General features: G+C 44.6%; 2 protein-coding genes across 4 annotated transcripts in view; one reads left to right on the plus strand and one right to left on the minus strand.

Moving 5' to 3' along the window:
- Positions 1-3206, plus strand: part of CALU (calumenin) — a 32158-nt gene extending 28952 nt beyond the window's left edge. For all 3 annotated transcript variants that reach the window (XM_003261298.4, XM_003261300.3, XM_003261301.4), the window contains one exon: positions 805-3206. In XM_003261298.4, the coding sequence (XP_003261346.1) occupies positions 805-909 (105 nt within the window). In that variant the 3' untranslated portion in view covers positions 910-3206. The remainder of the gene's footprint in view (positions 1-804) is intronic.
- Positions 2020-7472, minus strand: OPN1SW (opsin 1, short wave sensitive). Its single transcript, XM_003261297.3, has 5 exons — positions 7121-7472; positions 6672-6840; positions 6183-6348; positions 5334-5573; positions 2020-4378 (listed from the first exon to the last, which is right to left on the minus strand). The coding sequence occupies exons 1-5, from the start codon at positions 7470-7472 to the stop codon at positions 4259-4261; spliced, it is 1047 nt and encodes a 348-aa protein (XP_003261345.1). The 3' UTR covers positions 2020-4258.
- Between the last annotated feature and the right edge of the window lie 7176 nt (positions 7473-14648).

Consider the following 14648-nt stretch of genomic DNA (forward strand, 5'->3'; position numbering starts at 1 on the left):
ATACTTTTGTCTAGGCTAATCTTCAATTTCAAATTCAGTTTTTTATTTTAGAGCCTTTTAAAGTGTTGATCTGCTTTAAGTTCTTGCTCAAAGTCACTTTAGTAGCCAGGTATTGTGTCCTGAGATGTATGAGAAAAGGAAATGCATGTAGTCATCCCTCTCTAGGAGTTGTTCCATATTTTCCTCTAAAGGGAGAGGTTTCTCCTCATGAAACAAACCTTTATCTCTAGCATTGAGTTGTTGTGTTATATTTTTTCCACCCTTCCACTTTTAACTTTCTTGATAAAAGAAATGTTTAATTGGCCTGGCACAATGGCTCACGCCTGTAATCCCAGCACTTTGGGAGGCTGAGGCAGGCGGATCACCTGAGATTGGGTGTTCGAGACCAGCCTGACAAACATGGAGAAACCCCGTCTCTACTAAAAATACAAAATTACCTGGGTGTGGTGGCGCATGCCTGTAATCCCAGCTACTCGGGAGGCTGAGGCAGGAAAATCACTTTAACACGGGAGGCGGAGGTTGTGGTGAGCTGAGATCGCGCCATTGCACTCCAGCCTGGGCAACAAGAGCGAAACTCCGTCTCAAAAATAAAAACAAAAAAACCAAAAAACAAGAAATGTGTAATTGCTGTTTTCTTCCCTCTTCGTATGTATGTAGGGGGAATGAGGGCTGAGTAGTTCACACTTAGTTTAGTAGAAATGAGAATCTTAACTTCTGATTAACCCCAATTCTTCTATAACAGTGTTTCTAAATTTTTAATGGGAAATATGTTCTTCTTCAATTCATTGCTATCTCTACTTTCAGGATGGCAAGCTTACCAAGGAGGAGATCGTTGACAAGTATGACTTATTTGTTGGCAGCCAGGCCACAGATTTTGGGGAGGCCTTAGTACGGCATGATGAGTTCTGAGCTGCGGAGGAACCCTCATTTCCTCAAAAGTAATTTATTTTTACAGCTTCTGGTTTCACATGAAATTGTTTGCGCTACTGAGACTGTTATTACAAACTTTTTAAGACATGAAAAGGCGTAATGAAAACCATCCCGTCCCCATTCCTCCTCCTCTCTGAGGGACTGGAGGGAAGCCGTGCTTCTGAGGAACAACTCTAATTAGTACACTTGTGTTTGTAGATTTACACTTTGTATTATGTATTAACATGGCGTGTTTATTTTTGTATTTTTCTCTGGTTGGGAGTATGATATGAAGGATCAAGATCCTCAACTCACACATGTAGACAAACATTAGCTCTTTTTCTCAACCCCTTATATGATTTTAATAATTCTCACTTAACTAATTTTGTAAGCCTGAGATCAATAAGAAATGTTCAGGAGAGAGGAAAGGAAAAAAATATATGCTCCACGATTTATACTTAGAGAGAGAACACTTAGTCTTGCCTATCAAAAAGTCCAACATTTCATAGGTAGTAGGGGCCACATATTACATTCTGTTGCTATAGATCCAGCAACTGAACCTGCCATTACCTGGGCAAGGAAAGATCCCTTTGCTCTAGGAAAGCTTGGCCCAAATTGATTTTCTTCTTTTTCCTCCTGTAGGACTGACTGTTGGCTAATTTTGTCAAGCACAGCTGTGGTGGGAAGAGTTAGGGCCAGTGTCTTGAAAATCAATCAAGTAGTGAATGTGATCTCTTTACAGAGCTATAGATAGAAACAGCTGGAAAACTAAAGGAAAAATACAAGTGTTTTCAGGGCATACATTTTTTTCTGGGTGTGCATCTGTTGAAATGCTCACGACTTAATTATTTGCCTGTTGAAATCACTGTAAATGCCCCCATCCGGTTCCTCTTCTTCCCAGGTGTGCCAAGGAATTAATCTTGGTTTCACTACAATTAAAATTCACTCCTTTCCAATCATGTCATTGAAAGTGCCTTTAACGAAAGAAATGGTCACTGAATGGGAATTCTCTTAAGAAACCCTAAGATTAAAAAAAGACTATTTGGATAGCTTACAGGAAAGCCTAGAATCTCCCAGTATAGTGGGGATTTTTTTCTTCTTCCCTTTCTCTTTTGGACAATAGTTAAATTAGCAGTATTAGTTATGAGTTTGGTTGCAGTGTTCTTATCTTGTGGGCTGATTTCCAAAAACCAAATGCTGCTGAATTTACCAGGGATCCTCATACCTCACAATGCAAACCACTTACTACCAGGCCTTTTTCTGTGTCCGCTGGAGAGCTTGAGCTCACACTGAAAGATCAGAGGACCTACAGAGAGGGCTCTTTGGTTTGAGGACCATGGCTCACCTTTCCTGCCTTTGACCCATCACACCCCATTTCCTCCTCTTTCCCTCTCCCCGCTGCCAAAAAAAAAAAAGGAAAAGTTTATCATGAATCAACAGGTTTTCAGTCCTTATCAAAGAGAGAGATGTGGAAAGAGCTAAAGAAACCACCCTCTGTTCCCAACTCCACTTTACCCATATTTTATGCAACACAAACACTGTCCTTTTGGGTCCCTTTCTTACAGATGGACCTCTTGAGAAGAATTATCGTATTCCACGTTTTTAGCCCTCAGGTTACCAAGATAAATATATGTATATATAACCTTTATTATTGCTATATCTTTGTGGATAATACATTCAGGTGGTGCTGGGTGATTTATTATAATCTGAACCTAGGTATATCCTTTGGTCTTCCACAATCATGTTGAGGTGGGCTCCCTGGTATGGTAAAAAGCCAGGTATCATGTAACTTCACCCCAGCCTTTGTACTAAGCTCTTGATAGTGGATATACTCTTTTAAGTTTAGCCCCAATATAGGGTAATGGAAATTTCCCGCCCTCTGGATTCTCCATTTTTGCTATTGAGAAGACCAGTGATAATTTAATAATGCCACCAACTCTGGCTTAGTTAAGTGAGAGTGTGAACTGTGTGGCAAGAGAGCCTCACACCTCACTAGGTGCAGAGAGCCCAGGCCTTATGTTAAAATCATGCACTTGAAAAGCAAACCTTAATCTGCGAAGACAGCAGCAAGCATTGTACGGTCATCTTGAATGATCCCTTTGGATTTTTTTGTTTGTTTGTTTAAATCAAGCCTGAGGCTGGTGAACAGTAGTTACACACCCATATTGTGTGTTCTGTGAATGCTAGCTCTCTTAAATTTGGATATTGGTTATTTTTTATAGAGTGTAAACCAAGTTTTATATTCTGCAATGTGAACAGGTACCTATCTGTTTCTAAATAAAACTGTTTACATTCATTATGGGGTATGTACGACCTTCATTTTCTAAGAAATAGAACTCTAGCGTAGAATTGTGGATGCTCTAAAATGTCAGAATGGGAACTCTCCTTGAAGTTCTCCCAAACTCAGAGACAGCACTGCCTTCTCCTAAATGATTATTCTTTTCTCCCTGTTTTCTGATATTTTCTAGCATCCTTCTCACCGCAGCCATAACCCTTCTTTACTTCCATTAGGCCGTATAACTGGAGAGACTTGCTGCTCGTTATATAATTACCTGATACCAAACACAAGCGATTCTGAATGTACACACACGTTTATCTAAAGAGCATAAGGTAAAACAATTTTGTTTAACATTTTGGTATTGTTTACAAATGGTATTAAAACACGAAAATTCGTTTTGAGAACCTCAAGAGAATTAAACTATTAACTTTAGTAAACACACAGTTTAAGACAAATATAAAGGTTTAGCCAAATGCAATGGGGAGGAAGCACCTGGAATAATTTGTGCTTGCTCAGGGGCTTGTGGACATGGCTGTTCCTGCCAAAGCTGTAGCAGTTACCCAAAAGTTCTTTCAAACTCATATTTGGGGCCACTAAGTTTTTGTTTGTTTGTTTGTTTTTGTTTTTCTTTATGTCTCTCCCATTTCTAAGGTGTTTTCTTAAGTTCTAATTCAGCATATATCATCTCAGAATGGATCCCCAGCAGGAAAAAAAAAAAAAAAAGTTACTAAAAAGGAAAGTATCCATACACTGAAAACTTAAAGCCATATTCCTTTTAGTTGCCTTGTAGAAATCAGTTCTCCAAGTGCTGTGAATGGTGCCACTTAGGAGTAGAAACTGACGATTGTTGAAATGGCCTTTGGGTGGTCTGAAACAGACCCAGTGGAAACAGTAGCTTTGTAGGCAAGAAGGCAATAGTAAGAAAATGAAAAATTGACTCCCCAAACTGCCGTCACTCCTCTTACCATCTTTTTTGTGTTTTTAGTAGTTTGGTTTCTGACAGAGACAATAGAAACTTACTTAAAAGTAAAATTTAATTCTAGCTGTTGCAAACAGGCCAATATTGGGTCCTCAGTTGGGGCCAACTTGGCTAGACGAGACAGTAGAAACCTCTGTTTTCTGGGAGCTGCATGTGTCGGATTCGTCTGTCATGGTCTTCCCACACACCATCTTCATGATGCAAGCTTGGAACTGGAGAGAAAGGTTCAATTGGAGATAACCTTGGCAGATGAGGAAGTATGGGAAAAAAGACCTCATTCTCTGTATCACCAAAGCCTTGCACAATGCTTTGTACCCAGAATGCCCTTAGGTGGTTTTGAATCTATCTTCCCCATCCTGAAAACTATCTAGATTCCAGTCCAGAACTACTCCTGGGTCTACGGTAATCCTAAACATTCTGGGTCAAGTCTGAGACCTCACTCACTGTCAACAGAGGCCCCTCCGTTACTAGCAGGTGCTCCCAGCTGGAAAGGACTGCCAATTCTCTTCTATCCAGGGAGGTTTCAAATTAGTTTTGAGTCTACCTCTGGGATTGAGGAAACAATACCATCTGAAAGTAGGGTTTTTGCCACTTAGGGTTTGGTGTTTATTAGCTCGGATTTCAGATGGGATAGGAAATCCCCCAGTACCTTCAGATAAGATATTTTAGAGATTTATGCATGTGGTATGATTTCTGTGCTTCATACATGCTCGTGCAGGCTAAAAGTTGGAAGGGAAATGATTAAGAAATTATTAAATGCAAGGACTGGAAATTCAGAGGAATCCGAGTTTTTATTTTTATTTTTTTAATCTTATTTAAGTTCCAGGATACATGTGCAGGATGTGCAGGTTTGTTACATAGGTAAACATGTGCCATGGTGGTTTGCTGCACGAGTTTTTCAATAAAATGCTTTCATTCATCCTGTTCTTTGGAGCAACTTCATTTTCCTGACTCAAGTTCTTTCCTCCAGGGTTCTATTTTCTCATCTTGATAACCATGCCTTCCTCCCTGTGCTTACCAAGGGCCTCCCAACCTATTCAGGGGTTTTGTGGCTTCCCTCGTCTACTAGAAACCTGAGTAGAGTCCAGGGTGCTCTGAGTTAAAAGTCAATGGTGAGAAAAGAACCAGGGTCTTCTGGACCATAGGAATGTGAATAGAGAGCTTTACCTGCTTATTCATGAAGCAGTAGATGATGGGATTGTAGATGCAAGCACTCTTGGAGAAGAATGAAGGAATGGTGACAAGCCGTAAGTCCAGCCCATGGTTACGGTTGTTGACCATGTACATGGCAAAGGCCGCATAGGGCACGTAGCAGACACAGAAGGATCCTACCATCACAACCACCATGCGGCTCACCTCCCGTTCAGCCTTCTGGGTCGTAGCTGACTCCTGCTGCTGAGCTGCAACCTGGGGTGGAGCACGGAGAGCATCACATCCCTCTTTTTCCTGGCCCTCTGGATGCTTTTTTTAAATTTTATTTTTAATTTTTTATTTTGTATTTTTTTTTGAGATGGGAGTCTCGCTCTGTTGCCCAGGCTGGAGTTGCAGTGGTTCAGTCTTGGCTCACTGAACCTCCACCTCCCGGGTTCAAGTGATTCTTTTGTCTCAGCCTCCTGAGTAGCTGGGGTTACAAGCACACGCCACCGCGCCCAGCTAATTTTCGCATTTTAGCATTTTGCCATGTAGGCCAGGCTGGTCTGGAACTATTGACCTCATGTGATCCGTCTGCTTCGGCCTCCCAAAGTGCTGGGATTATAGGCGTGAGCCACTGCGCCTGGCCTCTGGATGCTTTTCTATGGGATGGGGGAGGGGGCATCCACTCTAATTGCCTCTTTTCTGTCCCACCTCCTGCCCTAGTTCCTTTGGATCTCCATCATCCTCCCTCCTCTTACTTCCTTTGCTGCTTTTAGATACCCGTTCTGGCTATGGACATTTACAGGCATCTTATGTTCCAGAGCGCACTTCCTTATGTGGAGCCCCAAACCCCTTCCTCCCTGACTATCAAATGCCACTCACAGCTTTCAGGGCCCTCAGCAGCTGAGTGTAGGAGAAGCAGATGAGGGAGAGAGGCACAATGAAGCAGAAGATGAAGAGGAACCACGTATAGGACTCGCTGCGGTATTTGGTGCCCACGGTGTACCAGTCAGGGCCACAGGAACACTGCAGGCCCTCAGGGATGAACCTGCAAAGGACCAAACACTTGCTCACTGGACTCTCCACAAGAGTGCAGTGGGAGCTAAGATGCCTGGATTGTGTTCTCCACTTAGAACCCAGGGAATGCCCAAAGGCTTCAAGCAGGGGGATTTTCTGTCCTGACTGGGAGAAGCTACAGCAATTCCAACTGCAGAGTAAACGTTAGCACTTGACTCCCACTGCCCTTTCGCCTCATACTGCAACTCTTTAAAAAGTAGAGGTCAAAGACTAAATAGTTATACCCAAGCTCTCTTTCCACCCACATCAACCTGAGCTCCTAGTTAAGTTAGCACCACTGCCCTGCACTCTCACCGGCTCCAGCCAAAGAAGGGTGGGATGGAGACGCCAATACCAATGGTCCAGGTAGCCAGGACCACCGTCAGTGCATGCTTGGAGCTGAAGCGGAAGTTGCCGAAGGGCTTACAGATGACAATGTAGCGCTCAAAGGCCAGGAAGGCCAGTGACCAGCCTGTAACCAGACCTGTGGTGAAATGTGAGGATAATGGGCTAGACAGAGCCCCACCCTGCCTGGCTGGCAGAGTGGCAAACAGATCGGGTGGAGCAAGCACAGAGAGACAGGGCTGGACTGACATTTGGAGTGAAGATTCAAACATCCTATTTTGGCCAAACTTCTAGTCTGGGTTGCTTTGTACCCCAGTATTTTAAAAAGCACCAGACTCATTTCCCCCAGACTCTTTAGGAACCCCCTCCAGTGGAGTAGCAACCTTTGCCTTCCCTAACCCTTTTTTCCCCTGCAGTACCTGCTACAGTGCCCAGGAAGCCCTCCAAAGCACAAACATGGCGACCGAAGACGAAGTATCCGTTACAGCTGGCGACGAAGACAGGGAAGACAGAGAAGATGCAGAGGAGGAAGCCTCCGAAGGACACGTTGACCAGAATGTAGTTGAGGGGCTGCCGCAACTTTTTGTAGCGCAGTGTGGCCACCAGCACCATGGCATTGAGTGGGAACCCTATGAGGAAGACAGTGCCCATGAAAGCTGCCTGGAGGTAGAAGGCCCAGACAGGGGCAATGTGGTACTGAGGCCCATCCCACGGCCCCACTGAAGAGATATTTTTGAACAGATAAAACTCTTCGTCTGACATCTTTCTCATGGATGCCCCACACCCCCCTTTGAGTCCTCTTATAGGTGATCTTCCCACCCCACAAAACCCCTCCTCTAAAAACACTTGGGCTCTGTGAATGATCAATACTAATCCTAAACCTCCCAAGGACAAAGTTTGGGATTAGAAATCCCTAAACCACTACCTAAACCTTTTGTGGCTCCAAAGCCGATTGTGTTCTTCAGAGGATAAGAGATTGGGCTCAAATAATCTGGATATACAATGCTGGGTGCTGGGATGAACAGAAGTGGACTCCCTGAGGTCTGTGAGGTGCTGACCCATATTCACTGAAGATGCTTCCACCTTTTTGTTGTTCTTTTAATGAGGCTATAGAAAGGGCACGCCTCTTATTTTGGCTTCTGGCACAACTGTATCAGTTAAGTTTTCCTCAACTCATCTGCCCCTTTGTGGAAGGTGCCCATCTTAAGTCTGCTGAGAAGCTGGGAACCAGCCCTGGGCTGCAGGAAAGGGCTGGGAGTGGGGAGTGCCCTGGAAGCACATCAGTAAACAGCCTTCATGGAACAGGACTTAGGCAACTTGACAATGCCTAGAGGTCTAGGGCATCCCTGAGCCAGGCTGCCTCCATTTCTTTGTGTTGAATCTACTCAAAGAGTGTGCCTTTTCCTACTCAGACCTCCAGCCAGGGAGGCGGGTCTGTTCACTGTCCTTACGCCATGTTCATGCCTACCACTACCCTTAGCTCAACAAGTCACCACAGTCTTCCTCCTGTCTGTTCACTGAAGTCTTACCTAGCCCTCACAGCCTACCTCACAAACACCTCTTCTGTGCAGCCCACCCCAGTGACACCAACTCTGCTCTAAGTTCCACCTGCACTTGTACTCAGTACTACACTTTAGGCTTTATGAATGAATCTTTTCCACCTCAGCAGATCATAAATATATAGATGAGTTGGCTGGGTGCGGTGGCTCAAGCCCGTAATCCCAGCACTTTGGGAGGCCGAGACGGGCGGATCACAAGGTCAGGAGATTGAGACCATCCTGGCTAACACAGTGAAACCCCGTCTCTACTAAAAATACAAAAAATTAGCCGGGTGTGGTGGTGGGTGCCTGTAGTCCCAGCTACTCGGGAGGCTGAGGCAGGAGAATGGCGTGAACCCAGGAGGCGGAGCCTGCAGTGAGCTGAGATCACGCCACTGCACTCCAGCCTGGGGGACAGAGTGAGACTATATATATAGATGAGTTAAAAAGTGACACACTTTAGGTATAAATAAGTTTAAAAGTGAAAGGATGGTCCAGTAATGGCAGAATAGTTTATTAGATGAATGCCCCCTTAGGCAAAAAAATTGTAAACTGGACACAATATGAAAAACAACTTTTTGAAAACACCTAAAGTATCCAGAGCAGGCAGAAACTGAAAGGAACTCAACTCTTCAATGAAAAGAACCATCTACATTGTTATTTTTTTTTTCCTGAGTGTACTCCTGAGTACAAATGGCACAGGATAGCTAGAACTTGAGCAGAAAGCCCCAGCCTTTTTTGGCTTGAAGAGTCAGAGGACAGAGGACAGTTTGGGACTCCAGAACAGCTGAAGGTGGATTTCCTGGAATGAAGGCAGCCACAGAAGGCAGTCTTTAAATCTGCATATAAACTCCCCTCAAATCATAGGCTGACTGCTAAACTGTGGATGGAGGAATTTCCAAGAGCCCAGTAAAAGACAACCACTGGAGGTCTGAAAGAGCTAAACAGATTTTGACTGTTACCCACTGTAGCAGAGAAAGAGTTTGAATTTGAATCCCAAGTCAGAGGGTCTGGGTAAACACTTAGGGCTTTCCACTTAAAACTCCCAAAAGGCCACACCATAGAGCTAAAATCTATATCCCAGGACTAAATATTTGTTCTGAGAGTAAGGGCAAAGCCAAAGCTGACTCATACTAGCAAAAGATAAAACCAAGCCTCAGCAGGTACAAGGTGATCAACTAGTAAGTTAACTGCTTATTAGAACAAAAATCAACACTCCTCAATGGAAGATAACCCAGTTTCTAAAGTTCACTATCTACAATGTCTAATATACAATGAAAAATTAAAAGGCATGTGAAAGGAAAAAAAAAAACCCCATAGGAAAATATGAGTCATAGCCAAAAGAAAAAGCAGACAATAGAAACAGAACCTGAGATGACTCAAGAAGTTGGCACCAGCAGAAAAAACTTCAAACAGCGATATAAATATATTCAAGAACTGGAAGGAAAAAAATGATCATTGTGAGTTAATGGATCTCAACAGAAGAATGGGAAAAATAAAATAGCCAAATGGAAATTCCAGAACTGAAAACTACAACATGTCCAGTGAAGAATTCACTGGACGGCTGAACAGCAGATTGGACAGCAGAAGAAAGGATCAGTGAACTTACAGATAGATCAATAACAAAAAGATATCTGGAAAATCCCCCAAACACTTACGAATAAGCAATATACATCTAAATATCCTGTGAGTCAAAAGAGAAATCATAAGGAAAAATTGAAAGAATTTGAACTGAATAACAATAAAAAAGTATTAGAAATTGAAGGAAGCAGCTAAAGCAGTACTTAGAGAAAAATTTATAGCTTTAAGTATTTATACTAGAAAATAAATGTTTAAAATTTAAACTTTCAGCCGGGCGCGGTGGCTCACGCTTGTAATCCCAGCACTTTGGGAGGCCGAGGTGGGCGGATCACGAGGTCAGGACATCGAGACCACGGTGAAACCCCGTCTCTACTAAAAATACAAAAAATTAGCCGGGCGTGGTGGCGGGCGCCTGTAGTCCCAGCTACTTGGAGAGGCTGAGGCAGTAGAATGGCGTGAACCCGGGAGGCGGAGCTTGCAGTGAGCTGAGATTGCGCCACTGCACTCCAGCCTGGGTGACAGAGCGAGACTCCGTCTCAAAAAAAAAAAAAAAAAAAAAATTTAAACTTTCACCTTGAGAAGCTGAAAGAGTGAATCAAATCTAAAATAAATAGGGGCAGATACTAAAAAGCAGAGCAGAAAACAATGAAATTAAAAATGAATAAAGAATGGAGAAAAATCAATGAAACCTGAAGCAAAACAAAATAGTTCTCTCCTGTCTCCAGCATCTCCTCAGTAGGATCTGAGCCAATCTCGGGTCACTGCAACCTCCACCTCCTGGGTTCAAGTGATTCTCTTGCCTCAGTCTCCCATGTAGCTGGGATTACAGGTCTGTGCCACCATGCCCAACTAATTTTTGTATTTTTAGTAGAGACAGGGTTTCACCATTTTGGCCAGGCTGTTCTCAAACTCCTGACCTCAGGTGATCTGACCACCTCGGCCTCCCGAAGTGCTGAGATTACAGGCATGAGCCACCGTGCCCAGCTGACTTAATTATTTCCGAAAGACCGCCACTCCCATGTGCATGCGCACACATGCACATCCCACACAAACACTTGCCCGCAGGTAGGAGTCCTGGTGGAGGTTACTGGGGAGAGCCAGCTAAGGATCCAGCCAGAGTGCCTGAGTCATAGGGGGAACAGGGTGGGAGGGCACTGTCTGGGAAGGTGTGAGGACAGTATTAGGAGGGGCCAAAGATGTGGCCACCTAGCCTTGTACAAATGAGCAGAGCTGCTCATCCCTTGCCCTGGGCAGGACTTCAGGACCAGGGCCAGAGGTCACCTTAAGGTGCCTATCCCTGAGCAGGGCACATGGACTGTGTGTGAGCCTGGCCTGCGTGGAACAAGCCAGCCTCCACTGTCCACTGGGCTCTGCTGAGGTGCCCACCTCTGCAAACATTTCTGATGGGAGGCTAAATGGCGAGGGTGCAAGACACCCCAAGCCCTTTTACATCCAGTGTACAAGGCTAGGTGGCCACATCTTTGGCCCCTCCTAATACTGTCCTCACACCTTCCCAGACAGTGCCCTCCCACCCTGTTCCCCCAACAGCAGAGGGAGACAATGGGCCCAAGCTGGAGGCAACCCAATCCCCGGGGGAGCTCAGACCAAAAAGAGCCTCACCCGAGCACAAAGTCTTACCGGTGCTCAAGCCATGGACAAAAATTCTCCAAAGTCATGGAGGCCACGGAGTAGAAGGAGGCAAGCTTCTGAGGAAGGGGCATGGGGTAAAGGAGGAAGAGAAAATATAAAAACTGGAGGCAGACTGGGCACGGTGGCTCACACCTGTAATCCCAGCACTTTTGGAGGCCAAGGTGGGCAGATCACTTGAGGTCAGGAGTTTACCAACCTGGCCAGCATGGTGAAACCCCGTCTCTACCAAAAAATACAAAAATTTGCTGGGCATGGTGGCGCACTCTTGTATAGTCCCAGCTATTTGGGAGGCTGAGGTAGGAGAATCGCTTGAACCCAGGAGGCAGAGGTTGCAGTGAGCTGAGATTGCGCCGCTGCCCTCCAGCCTAGGAAACAGCGAGACCGTGTCTCAAAACAAAAAAACAAAATAAAAAAAAAAATAAAAACTAGAGGCATCTTAAGTGCATTTAGTATATACAGTGCTCTTCCCAGGCTGAAAATCACCTTATTAATTTAGAACATGTTAATACACTAAGGCTTTACAGAAGAACACACGAAATACACTTAGACCAGGATTTCTCAACGTCGGCACTATTGACATCGCAGATAATTCTTTGTCATGGGGGCTGTCCTGTGCATTGTAGGATGTTGAACAGTGTCCCTCTCCTCTAGATGCCAAAATCAACACTACCAGCCCAGTCAGGATAACCAAAAATGTCTCCCGACATTGTCAAATGCCTCCTGAGAGACAAAACCCTTCCTTCCCCACTCCCCTCCCCTCCAGCTGAGATCCAACCATTGATTTAGATTTAGAATTACAAATGCTCAGAACCCAATATAATACAATCAAGTGAAAATTTGTTTTTCCATTTGTTCCAATTGTCCAGAAAAAAGGAAAGTCCTACCAAAGTGGATATTTTCTGAATAGTTTCAGGAGGTCTTTCTTTTTCTTTCTTTTGTTCTTTCTTTCCCTCCCTCCCTCTCTCTTTCTCTCCCTTTCCTTTCTTTCTTTCTTCCTTTCTCTCTCCTTTCTTCCTTTCTCTCTCTTTTCTTCTTCCTTTCTTTCTTTCCCTTTCCTTTATTTATTTATTTATTTTTTGACAGAGTCTCGCTCTGTCGCCCAGTGGCGCGATCTCGGCTCACTGCAAGCTCCGCCTCCTGGTTTCAAGCCATTCTCCTGCCTCAGCCTCCCGAATAGCTGGGACTACAGGCACCTGCCACCATGCCTGGCTAATTTTTTTGTATTTTTTTTTAGTAGAGTTGGGGTTTCACCGTGTTAGCCAGGATGGTCTCGATCTCCTGACCTCGTGATCCACCGGCCTCGGCCTCCCAAAGTGCTGGGATTACAGGCATGAACCACCGCGCCCGGCCTGCTTTGCTTTTTCCCTTCCCTTCCCTTCCCTTCCCTTCCCTTCCCTTCCCTTCCCTTCCCTTCCCTTCCCTCACCTTCCCTTCCCTCCCCTCCCCTCCCCTTCCCTTTTCTCTTTCTTTCTCTCTTTCTCTCTTTCTTTTCCTTCCTTCCTTCCTTCCTTCCTTCCTTCCTTCCTTCCTTCCTTCTTTCCTTCCTTCCCTTCTCCTTCCTTCCTTCCTCCCTTCCTTTCTTCCTTCTGACAAGATCTCACTATGTTGCCCAGGCTGGTCTTCAACTCCTAGCCTCAAGCAATCCTCCCTCCTCAGCCTCCTGTGCTGGGATTACAGGTGTGAGCCATTGTACCCAACAAGGGGTTTTAAAATTTTTATTTTCATTAGAAGTTTATTTATTTATACTTCTTCCTTTTCCTAAAATAGTTTAAGGGAGACTTGCAAGAATATATAGGACACAACAAGAAATAATGAATCAAATGTAGAAGCAGAAGAAAGAGAAACAACAGTGGGGAGTTAAAGAGTCAGGAATTACACTGACATTTGATGGCCCTGTGAACTTGCTACCTATGGGCAACACACTCAGCCTCATGCTTTCTAGCAGCCACTCATTTAACGCAATTGTCCAGAGAAAAAATGCAAACCAACTGTTCTTGGGGTTATGACAGACAAGAATGCCTCCCTGGGGACTTCACAAAGGAAATACTGGTGTGAGATAATATAAACAATGTCCTCAACAACATCTTTGAGTAGACAGGACAACCAGTTGCACAGGATTGGGTCTAGTACTGACCCGTCAGTATGGACTCAACACAGCACAAAGCACAATTCAAAACCATTAGGGCGAGGTCCAAGTACTGCTGAGCTGCTCTGATCTAGAGGAAATTTTGGCTCTCTGGAGGCTCGAAATGCGTTTCTCCCTATCCTACTTACTGCTTCTCTCTGATCAGTTTTTAATAATTTAATTTCTGTTTTGAATGGAATATGTGTATATACATATACATATGCATCGAGCTCAAAATTCAAAAAGTACAAAAGAATATACAGGCTGGGCATGGTAGCTCACACCTGTAATCCCAGCACTTCAGGAGGCTGATGCAGGTGGATCACTTGAGGTCAGGAGTTCGAGACCAGTCTGGCCAACACGGCGAAAACCTGTCTCCCCTAAAAATACAAAAATTAGCTGGGTGTGGTGGCATGCACCTATAATCCCAGCTATTCGGGAGGCTGAGGCACGAGAATCACTTGAACCCAGCACAGGTGGCAGTGAGCTGAGATTGTGCCACTGTACTCCAGCTTGGGCAACAGAGCAAGATACTCCTCAAAAAAAAAAAAAATTATATATATATGGCCAGGTGCGGTGGCTCACACCTGTAATCCCAGCACTTTGGGAGGCCAAGGCAGGTGGATTACCTGAGGTCAGGAGTTCAAGACCAGCCTGGCCAACATAGTGAAACCCTGTCTCTACTAAAAATACAAAAATTAGCTGGACGTGTTGACACATGCCTGTAATCCCAGCTACTGAAAGGCTGAGGCAGGAGAATTGCTTGAGCCCGGGAGACAGAGGTTGCAGTGAGCCGAGATCTCACCACTGCACTCCAGCCTGGCGGACAGAGTGAGACTCTATCTCAAAAAAAAAAAAAAAAAAGGAAGAAGAATATTGAGAGAAAAAGAAGTTTCCTTCCCACCCAGCCTCCCAACTACTCAGTTACCCTTCTCAGAGGCAACTAGTGGTAGCTTCTTGCTGTTTTTTTTATATCTAGGAGGTGACAGTGAGCTTGAGATGATGTATATGACAATGTTGTCTGTTAAATACTAACCCACAGGGCTCTCCAGA

Source organism: Nomascus leucogenys, chromosome 13, assembly GCF_006542625.1.
Source record: "Nomascus leucogenys isolate Asia chromosome 13, Asia_NLE_v1, whole genome shotgun sequence".
Taxonomy (NCBI): Eukaryota; Metazoa; Chordata; class Mammalia; order Primates; family Hylobatidae; genus Nomascus; species Nomascus leucogenys.

What these genes read in the sequence shown, in the direction of transcription:
- OPN1SW (XM_003261297.3), bottom strand. Translation starts at nt 7,472, where the DNA reads ATGAGAAAGATGTCAGACGAAGAGTTTTATCTGTTCAAAAATATCTCT. An exon ending in CCCTTCTTTGGCTGGAGCCG is followed by an intron (nt 6,349 to 6,671) that starts GTGAGAGTGCAG and finishes GGTCCTTTGCAG; the next exon opens with GTTCATCCCTGAGGGCCTGC. An exon ending in ACTGCTTCATGAATAAGCAG is followed by an intron (nt 4,379 to 5,333) that starts GTAAAGCTCTCT and finishes CTTTCTCTCCAG; the next exon opens with TTCCAAGCTTGCATCATGAA.